At 41.1% G+C, this 11577-nt stretch overlaps 1 protein-coding gene across 2 annotated transcripts in view; it reads right to left on the bottom strand.

The window, feature by feature from the left end:
- MYO1D (myosin ID) overlaps positions 1–11577 on the bottom strand; it is a 350887-nt gene that overhangs the window by 132403 nt on the left and 206907 nt on the right. For both annotated transcript variants that reach the window (XM_030862141.3, XM_060290464.2), the window contains exon 20: positions 8698–8811. In XM_030862141.3, the coding sequence (XP_030718001.1) occupies positions 8698–8811 (114 nt within the window). The remainder of the gene's footprint in view (positions 1–8697; positions 8812–11577) is intronic.

Genomic DNA, 11577 nt, shown 5'->3' with positions numbered 1-11577 from the left:
GAACTTTCTGGAGTGACGGAAATGTTCCAAAACTGGAATTATGTCCTGTTTGTACAACTGCATAAGCTTACTAAAAGTAACTGAACTGTAGCTTACAATGGGTGAATTTTGGGGTAAGTACTCTAAATGTATTAGTTTGCCGGGGCTGCCATAACAAAGTACCAGACTAGGTAGCTTAAACAACAGAAATCTATTTCCTCACAGTTCTGGAGGCTGGAAGTCCAAGACCAAAGTGTGGACAAGGCTGGGTCCTTCTGAGGCCTCTCTCCTTGCTTGTGGATGTCTATCTCAACCTGTGTCCTCACATGATCTTTCCTCTGTAAGTGTCTGTGTCCTAATCTCCTCTTCTTATAAGGACACCAGTCATAGTGGATCAGGGCCCACCCTAATGCTCTCATTTTAACCTAATTACCTCTTTCGAGATTCTGTCACCAAACACAGTCACATTCTGAAGTACTGGGGGTTAGGACTTCAACAAATGAATTTTGAAGGAACACAGTTCAGCCTATAACAGTAAATTATACCTCAGTAATGCTGTTTTAAAAAGTGATTATCATGAAAAAATAGGTGTGTGTGTAGAGATACAGTTTGGGACTAAGAGATGTAACTACCAAATTCAAAATATGAACCTAGATGGGATTTTTAAAAAATGGGTATAAAAGACATTCTTTGAACAACTGAGGAAATTTGAATATGAGTTGTATAACACATGATGGATAATGATTATGTATTATATTAAATATTATGGAAATATTATTAATTTTCTTAGATATGAAAATGGTATTGTGGTTATGAAGCAGGATGTCCTTATTCTTAGGAGAATGCACACAGGAGCATTTTATTTTATTTTATTTTATTTTTTTTGTGGTACGCGGGCCTCTCACCGCCGTGGCCCCTCCCGCTGCGGAGCACAGGCTCCGGACGCGCAGGCCCAGGGGCCACGGCTCATGGGCCCAGCCGCTCCGCGGCATGTGGGACCCTCCCGGACCGGGGCACGAACCCGCGTCCCCTGCGTCGGCAGGCGGACTCTCAACCACTGTGCCACCAGGGAAGCCCCACACGGGAGCATTTTAGTGGTGAAGTGTCATGAGAGACAGAAAACAAATATGACAAAAAGTAAATTAAATACCTAATCTAGGTGGAGGGCATATGGGTGCTCCCTGTAATATCCTTTCAACTTCTCTGTACATTTGAAAAATTTTATAATAAAAAGTCAGAAGAAGAGAATTAGCAGTGAACTCTGAAGGGGTAGAAGGTTCTAAAGGTTGGAAATACACCTATATCAAAGATTTCCTTTATTCCTTTCCTTCCTGGCTAATCGAAGTAGAAAATATACTCTTCTAAAGCTCACACCCAGTTATAGCTTTCTATAAGTGAGAAGTGGTTAGTGTTTGTTTCTACTATTGATACGTAAAATCTAGAATAAAACATACCACAGGTTTTAGAATTTTTAAAGGTTGGCAGGGAGGAGGCCAAGGCATATGGTTATAGCTCATTTAAGAGTAACAAATAGGTAAAGACCTTTTTTTTAACATCTTCATCGGAGTATGATTGCTTTACAATGTTGTGTTAGTTTCTGCTGTATAACAAAGTGAATCAGCTATACGTATACATATATCCCCATATCCCCTCCCTCTTGCGTCTCCCTCCCTCCCGCCCTCCCTATCCCACCCCTCTAGGTGGTCACAAAGCACAGAGCTGATCTCCCTGTGCTATGCGGCTGCTTCCCATAGCTGTCTATTTTACGTTTGGTAGTGTATATATGTCCATGCCACTCCCTCACTTTGTCACAGCTCACCCTTCCCTCTCCCCGTGTCTCCAAGTCCATTCTCCATGGTAAACACCTGTTTTAATAGGAGCAGCAAACTGGTGCCCTGTGGGCTGAATACGCCTTACAAGACGTGTTCTGTTTGGCTTACACGGCATTTAACCATCAGGAGATCTTACATATAATACAGACTTCAGCTTTTTTTCTAGGTGAATCCGAAGGTTTGGCATACTAGACTCTGGCGTGGTCACAATGGATGACAGTGGAGTGGTGGCTGCCCCTTGATGGGTATGAACTTTATTCATTTCTGAACCTGACTGACTCCTAAAGGAATCTGACTTTTTGACAAAGAAAATGGGTGAACAGCAAGCTGTCCCTTCTGCTAGGATTGGCTTTACCAGCATCCCCAGCTCTCTCTTCCTTCATATGGATATAGCTAATGAGAACATTATACTGGGAGGAGGGTGAAACCGAAGGGAGAGACTTTGGAAATTTATTATAATTTTAGAGTTCATAAAATCTTTGCCCAACAGTAATTAAAACTGTCTTTGGCACAAAGATAGACAACAGACCAATAGAACAGAGTAGAGAAACTAGGAAGAGACATATGGACACACTTGATTTAGGACCAATGTGGGATTGAAGAGCAATGGGGGAAAGATGGTCTTTTCAACTGTTTACCCATACGGGAAAAAAATAAACCCTGGGCTGTTGCCTCGCATATACACAAAAATCAATTCTAGGTGGACTGTAAGATGTCAATGTGAAAGGCACAGCAATAAAGTTTATAGGATACAGCAGATGAGAATATCTTCGCGACCTTGGGATAGGGAATGATTTCTTAAACAAAAATAAAAAAGCATCAACCTTAAAGGAAAAAACTGATAAACTATGTCAACATGAAAAATGTTGAAAGAATGAAAAGGCAAGTCCCAGAGCTGGAGAAGATATCTGCAACACATGTAACTGTCAATGGGCACACAGGCAGAATATAAAAAGAACTCCTAGAAATCAATCTTTAAAAGACAGCCCAACAGAAAAACAGCAAGAGACTTGAACAGGCACTTCATAAAAGACATCCAAATGACCAATAAACACAAAGAAAGGGGCTCAACCTCATTAGTAATAAGGGAATCACAAAGAAAACCCACAATGTGTTCCATCAATGGATGAACGGATAGAGAGGTGGTAAACATTCACAATGCGATATTGTTCAGCCGTGAGAAGGAAGGAAATCCTGCCGTGTGCAACAACCTGGGTGAATCCTGAGGGCATTATAATGGAAATAAGTCAGACAGAGAAAGACAAATACTCTATTATATCACTTATATGTAGAATCCAAAAATGATAAACTCGGAGGAACAGAGAGAGTGGTGGTTGCCAGGGGCTCAGGGGAGGGTGGGGAGAATGGGGAGATATTGATCAGAGGGTACAAACTTCCAGATAGAAGAGGAATAAGTTCTTGGGGTCTATTATACAGCATGGTGATTACAGCTAATAATACAGTATTGCATAACTTGAAAGTTGCCAAGTAATCAGATCTTCAATGTTCTCACCACAAAAAGAAATGGCAATTATGTGACGTGATGGAGGTGTTGCCTGATGTTATGGTGGTAATGGTACTGCAACAGATAAATGTATCAAATCAACACACTGTACACCTTAAACTTACACGATGTTATATGTCTGTTATATCTCAATTAAGCTAGAACCGTAACTACCACATACCTACCAGGACTGTTGAAATTCAGGACTGTCAGTACCTAGGGTTGGAGAGGAAATGGAGCAACTGGAACTTTCCCATTTTGCTGGGGTGGGGATGGGGGTTGTAAACCAGTATGACTACTTTGGAAAACTGGAACTATCTACTAAAATTCAACAGCAGTCTCACTCCTGGGCGTTTGTCCAATGAAAATGTATGCATCATATAGACACCAAAAGACATGCACAAGAGTGATTTTAAAAATCTCAAATATCCATCAGCATGTGAATGGATAAACAACCTGTGGTATATTCTCACAAGGAAATGCTACACCGTGATGAAAATGCGCAAACTAGAATTATATGAAATAATGTGGCTGTTCTCGTAAACATAATGTTGAAAGAAACACAAAAAGGAATACACAGTGTTTGATTTCACTTACATTAAGCTCAAAACGAGCAAAAGTGTGCCTCTGAAAAGGAAGGAAGAGGTAGCGACTGCGAGAGGACACGTGGGGTTTTAATGACTTATATCTTGATGTTGGGGATGGTTACACAGGTGAACTCACTTTGTGATAATTTGTCAAGCTATATGCTTAAGATCTGTGCATTTTTCTGCATGTAGGGCATACTTCAATAAGCAAGTGAAAATATTTGCCCAGATGTGAACAGCAGTAGAGTGTGTGCTACATGTCAATAAAATATTCCAAGGGTCTGCCAATCCAGTGCTCTCAGTTTTACTTAAATTACACCAAGTGCCCATTAAAGTTAAGCGCTTGGGGCACTTAGGTGCTGCTGCTTTATAGAAGTTCAATGAATTAGAAGATACAGACAATGAATTGGATGGGTACTTTTTATGGTGCATTAGGAAAGCAACAAATAGTGGTCCCATATTGCCTGGCTGGGAGCTGTAAAGAAATTGAGGAAATACTTTTCCACTGAAAGCACAGGTTCAAAAACTGGCTAGACACATTGTCAAACTGCAGCATCAGCTGAATTCTTACCTATGGTGGTCATCCATGGGCGCAATTGAGGTCCTGCTTGACAAAGACCGGGATCCTGGCAAGTGGAATGGCGGTAGGTGGAAGCGTCCAAGGACCCAAGGATGCCTGATGAATGTAGCCTATTTGAAGCACTGCTCTCCCACTGACTCTTTCCCACTAGGAAAACCTAATGACCCACCTCAATAATCAGCAGGTCCAAATGTGGCTGGGGCCTAAGGACAACAGCCAAAAATTGTAGAGGGAAGAGATCATTTACACCTCAAATGAACTGTAGTCATTATCCGTGCTATGCTAGGAGAAGTCAGGGAAGACTATGCATAGATTTGCAAGTGCTTGACAAGGAGCTGAAGTACCAGTTTGGATCCTGCAGAATTGGTTGCTATGGTGAGGCCTCATCGGAGACACGGTGTTCAATGCTACTGCAGGATGAAACTCTAATGGTTTGTTGGGTTGGCTGACTCAGACCTAAGCCTAGCACTGGCCCAGGCCATCTGGCAAGAAAGGTAATTGTTAGTAAGAAGACACACAAGGAGACGTAGAGACAGCGAATGGCAGAAACTTAGACCATCTTAAGCAACATGTTGCTGAGGGGGCCATGGAATAATATGATCCCTCAGAGCTGCCTTAAAACCTGAATAGCTTCCTGGGTTTCTATGAGATTCCTTTCCCTTACTACCATGTGTATCCTTTATCAAAAACAAAGCAAAGCATTACTTGAGATAGTATATAGTCATACTGGGGCCCAGGGCAGGCCCCCAAATATGTCTCAGTGGCATATCGATTGTTTTGAATTAGTTACTTAAGAAACAACCAATGCAAGAAGGACACTTTGATGCTCCTCTTTATTCCTCTGAAACTAGGAAATAAACCTCTCATGTGAAAGGTGCCTTCCCTGGGCCGGGAGGTAGAAAGACATCATTATCGTCAGAGACAGGGAATTCAGGTCTGAGAAGCCTGTATAAATAAACCTTGCTACTTCTTTACTAATTTACTACCCAAGCCCAATCTTTGCTTAAATTCCTTATAATTATGCACCCGAACCTAAGTTTCTCTGTCCTGTCCGATCCTCACAAATTTATTGTTTCTTTATACATAAAGACATAAAAGTTACCTACTTTTGGTCACTCTCTGTGCATCATTTTATGATCTCCTGTGCCCACAAAACTAAGCTGGGTTTTCTCCTGTTAATCTGCCTCGTGTCAATTTTATTATTAGTCCAGCCACAGGAACTCGACAGGGACAGAGGGAAATTTCCCCCTCTCGCTAATACCAATCTCTTCCCTGGAGCCAGAAAAGTCCAACTAACACAGGAAAGGCACCAGGGCAGAAGGAGAAATGAAGAGCACAGAAGGGGAAGAGTAACTGCGGGATCCTCAGCTATATGTTTCCACTGATTACTCTCATTTCTGAAAACTTTCCAACTTGATTCTGAAACACAGTGTTCCCAAAGTTCTTTTCCTTCCTGGAATAATTCATAACCTTATGGAACTGAAGGGAAATTACAGCTCATTCGGCACATTAGGAGAGGAGAAAATGGAGGTCCAGAAAGAAGAGATCTCCTTTTTATTCCATTTCCTTCAGCCACTCTCTTTTCCCCACCATTTAAGCATGGACGTTCTCAAATCAGCTGCCCCTTCTCCCTCTAGACTCATAATTTCAGCCTCCAATTATACATGCATCTGTCCGCTCTTAAATTTTTATCCTAAGTGCTGAATGCTACCCGCCGCTCCTTTACAGTATTAGACGCCAGTGATCTATGGGGTATGTACTTACAAGTTTCACTAATACCCAAAACTCAATTTAGTTAAGATTGAAATCTTTCTCCTTCATCCCCTCCCAGCTTCTTCATTCCTGCTATTAGCAGTATCATTTTTAAAGGTTCCTTGTCTTAAACTTTGTTTGTAACTTCAAAACATTTCATACAAAAAGGATAAATAAAATAACAAACACCCATGTCCCTATGATCCAGACAATATCTGGCTGTGTTTGCTTCAGACTGAACAACATTTTTATAGGTAGACATGGCTGGAAGTCCTGTGCCCCATTCAATCTGCTCCCTCCTAAGAGGGTAGTTCCTCCCCAAAGCAGGTCCCGAGACAAAGGCTGATGAGCCTCAGAATTGATTCAGGAGGTGCAGGTACACGGGCAAGGGAGTGGGGAGGTGGCTCAGGAAGGGAAAGCAGCCAGTAGGTCCCGTTACTAAGCAGCTAACATGGCGGGCAACGCACCTGATTCCTACAGAAAAGCTCCAGCAAATGGTGTTAAACACACCTGAGAATCATTGTGACCGATGAATGGTGGGGATGGAGCATTTATACCCCACACCCACTGGTCATTTGGGTGGCTGGGGGTGGGTGGGCATTTCCAGCCCTCTGTGGACTCTGGCAGCCTGAGGGAAGCCTTTCGACAAAGGTGTTGGCTGTCAGAAGTTAGGCTGTTGTGTACAAAAATGGTAAGGGAATACAAGGGGAGGTGGGCAGAGTACCGACAGCATCTGTGACAGTGTGTATCCATCCTATTGACATCGTTTACCTTTACGAGTGTTAAACATTTTTAATTTCTTTTTAAAAATAAATTTATTTATTTTTGGCTGTGTTGGGTCTTGCTGCGAGCAGGCTTTCTCTAGTTCCAGCAAGCAGGAGCTACTCTTAGTTGCGGTGAGCGGGCTTCTCATTGCAGTGGCTTCTCCTGTTGTGGAGCACGGGCTCTAGGCGCACGGGCTTCAGTAGTTGTGGCACACGGGCTCAGTAGTTGTGGCTCACGGGCTCTAGAGCGCAGGCTCAGTAGTTGTGGTGCGTGGGCTTAGTTGCTCCGTGGCAAAACATGGTTAATTTTTGTGTAATATGATATTATTGATAACACTGATGATGATAATGATGATGAAGGGGAAGAGTGACTCTAAACATACACCAGTCAACATGAAAAAGGAAGGTAGATTGGGAAAACAACTTTGGTTCAAAGACCTGGTTAACTACTTATCGAACTCGTATCACGTGCCTGATTGATTTCCCTTTAATAGAAAGGAAAAGAAATAAAGTACACTTTATTAGACTTTGACAAAATTTGGTTTTCTCCTGTATCTTCCTTCATCTCCTTCGTCGAGACTGCAGGGTTATTAGGCTTAAACTGTGATGGCTATATAAGATTACAAGTCTTTGCTAAGAAGACTACATATGATCAAGAATGTATTAGAACATCATCTCCTTCTTAGCTGCAATCCATTCGCCTTCCTACTGAAAGGGAGAAAGGTGTGTATGCACGTGTGTGTGGGGTGGGGGGACTGGGTGACGGAGACGAATCTCAGCCTCACCATCAGGTGACAGGCCTGCAGGGATGTTCTAAATTATTGAGCAAAGCCAGGAATAGTTTGTCTTCATTGAACCTCACAGCCAACAGGACTCCTGATTTAACTAAATAAAACTATAAAACAATATGTTTCCTATTCCCTTTTGCAGAGGCCAAAAGGATTTAAAACAATCTTTAAATAATACTCCTCAGAGATCCCATGATTGGACAAACCCAGACCTCCCTCTTTAAGAACGAGCGGACAGAGGAAAGTCACCTGACACGTGGAAAGATCCAGTAGTCCAGGAAGATCTTTTTCAAGATCGGAACAAACAGTCACTCGTAAAGCAGACCCCATACAGCAGGATAAAAAAATTTTCTTAAGTCTCAAATTGAAACTCAAGGAGGCACCCACAAATTTCATATTTCAAATAAGGAATGATTACAGAATTTGAAAACCCCACGGAGATAGTGAATAACTAAGCGGGTTTCGATCAGAAGTAAAATATATTGGTGAAAATAACTTCTGGAAACAGCATACATTTTACATTTAAAAGAGAGGTAACGTTTTCATAAAGTAATTCCATACTACTTCTCTACCTGATTCCATTTCCACGTAAAAACAAGGCTTATGAAAATCAATAGGAAAATACATTTCATGTCATAACATTTAAGTAGTGACTAGGATTACTGATAAAGGTCACATAGAATGCAGAGTCCTACACGTTAAAAAAAAATGCCTTCGTATTCTATTGGAACCGTTGATCCTCCTTATAGAAAATCGTACTTTTGTAAAAAACATGAGATTGGCAGAAAATTTCAGGAATTCACGGAGTCCCTAAAGCCCCAGAGGTTCTAGTGATCAGCCTGGTGACCACTCGTGGTCTATGAACACCAGGTTAAGAATCCTTTATTCAGAGAGAAGCAGAGGACACTTACGTTGTATAGAGGGATCGTCTTCATCACTTTGTACTGCTTAGTGGGGTCCATTTTATACAGGTGACGGTCAGTGACAAAAATTGCTCGATCTTCCACCTTACTAAAGCGATTCACCTGTAAGAAAACAAAATAATAAACCACAATATATCACCGAGAATGAAATCAAATGATCTGTCAGGGAGACATCTAGGAGCAGAGGTGGCTGGCTGTGGAGCCAGATTCTGTAATAGATGTGCGCCACCTATGACCACTCTCTGGATGCAACAGAGATGGAAAAGGAGGGTTTCCAGATTTGTGGAATTTTACAATGTAAATTTCACAAGTTTACCATCTAACAGGGAAAACAAGAAAAACACAGAAGAATTAAAGAACTAAAAACACGTAACCCAGACATTATAATGAAAGTGAAAAGGCAACCCACAGAATAGGAGAAAATTTTGTAAATCATATATCTGAAGAGGAACTTTTACCTAGAATATATAAAGAATAGAATATACGTTGTATCTAGAGTATATAACTCAATAATAAAAAGACCCCCCCCCAAATTTAAATGGGTAAAGAATGTGAAGAGACATTTCTCCAGAGAAGACATACAAATGGCTGTAAAAAACATGAAAAGATGCTTGACATCATTAGCCATCAGGAAAACGTAAATCAGAACCACAGTGAGGTACCACCTCACACCCACTAGGATGACAATAATAAAAAAGACAGTAACAAATGTTGGCCAGGATGTGGAGAAACTGGAACCCTCGCTACTGGTCGGGGTCTAAAATGATGAAGTTGCTTTAGAAAATAGTCTGGCAGCTCCTTAAATGGTTAAACATAGAATTGCCATGTGACTCAGACATTCCACTCCTAAGTATATAAACAGGGGAATTGAAAACATATCCACACAAAATCTTGTGCCTGAATGTTCACCGCAGCCTTAATCATAATAGCTAAAAGGTAGAAACAACCTCAATACCTATCAACTGATGAATGAATAAATAAAATGTGATGTATCCATACAATGGAATATAATTTGGCAATAAAAAGAACAAAGTACGGATACATGCTATAACATGGATGAACCCTGAAAACATACCAAGTAAAAGAAAAGAGTCACAAAGGACCATATGTTGTATGATTCCATTTACATGAAATGTCCAGAATAAGCAAATCTATAGAAACAGAGCATAGGTTAGTGGTTTCATAGGGCTGGGGGAGATGGGAGGTTTGGGGGGAAGACAGCTAAGGGGTGTGGGGTTTCTTTTTGGGTTAATGAAAACGTTTAGCAATTGGTTGTAGTGACGGATATATAGCTCTGAACACACTAAAACTGCATACTTTAAAATGGTGAACTGTATGTTAAGTGAATCATATCTCAATAAAGCTGTTAAAAAAAAAAAGCCTATTTGAAACAACTCATTCTGTCCCTTTCCTAATGCACTGGGCAGGTATATTTCAGATTAAATTCCCTAAAACATGTTTATGAATCTACATGTTCTACATTAAATCTACTTACGTTAAGTGAAATAAGTCAGAGAGAGACAAATACTGTATGATATCACTTATATGTGGAATCTAAAAAATACGACAAATTAGTGAAGATAACAAAAAGTAGACTCACAGATATAGAGAACAAACTAGTGGTTACCAGTGGGAGACGGGAGGGGTGGTATAAGGGTAGGGGAATAAGAGGTACAAACTATTAGGTATAAAATAAGCTACAAGGATATATTGTACAACATGGGGACTATAGCCAATATTTTGTAATAACTATAAATGGAGTATAACCTTTATAACTGTGAATCACTACACTGTACAGCTGTAACATACAAAATAAAAAAGATTAAATATTCAAAAACAGATAGTGCCTTCCTATTGCATATAACATAAATAATTTCCTCATTATTATTACTCTCCATAAAAAGAATGCACCATATGAGAAGGCAGTAAGTGCCCACACAGGAAGGATTCAGTGTAAGCTAAACAGACTTCTGATGTGGGTGCGGTGGAAGGGACAGGCTTTAAACAGGAAGTCGAAGGATCTCCAAGGTACCCTGCCACTCAGATTCCACGATTCCTTTATCTGACTTTCAAGAGTTTTCCTGTCTGCCACTATTCTACTTATTTGACTTCACATATGTCTTCAAGGGCTCTGGCTCCTTTCTGACAGGTTTCCTCATGTCATGCTCTCTCTTAACTGTTTATGATTTTCTACTCCCTCCTTTTTCTCTTTATCCATGTATATGTCAAGATACTGCTCAATTTCTCATTCTATTATAAAACCTCTTCAATTCCTCTAGTAAAAAATGATCATTCTGGGCTTCCCTGGTGGCGCAGTGGTTGGGGGTCTGCCTGCCGGTGTGGGGGACACGGGTTCGGGCCCTGCTCTGGGAGGATCCCGCATGCCGTGGAGCGGCTGGGCCCGTGAGCCACGGCTGCTGAGCCTGCACGTCCGGAGCCTGTGCTCCACAGCGGGAGAGGCCGCGACGGTGGGAGACCCGCGCACCACGATGAGGAGTGGCCCCCACTTGCCGCGGTTGGGGGGGCCCTCGCACAGAGGCGAGGACCCAACACAGCCAAAAATAAATTAATTAAAAAAAAGATCATTCTTTTTTCTCTATTTAAAAATTTTTTTTAATTAAAAAGTTTAAAAAATTATTTTTAAAATTGAAGTATAGTTGATTTACAATGTTGAGTTAGTTTCAGGTGTACAGCAAAGTGCTTCAGTTATACGTATGCGTATCTATTATTTTTCAGATTCTTTTTATTTATTTATTTATTTTGGCCATGCCGTGCTGCATGAGGGATCTTAGTTCCCCGACCAGGAATCGAACGTGTGCCCCCTGCAATGGAAGCGTGGAATCTTAACCACTGCACTGCTAGGGAAGC

The sequence above is a fragment of the Globicephala melas genome, chromosome 20, assembly GCF_963455315.2.
Source record: "Globicephala melas chromosome 20, mGloMel1.2, whole genome shotgun sequence".
NCBI lineage: Eukaryota > Metazoa > Chordata > Mammalia > Artiodactyla > Delphinidae > Globicephala > Globicephala melas.
The sequence above is the reverse complement of the archived record's forward strand: the minus strand, read 5'-3'. Positions and strand labels throughout refer to the sequence as shown.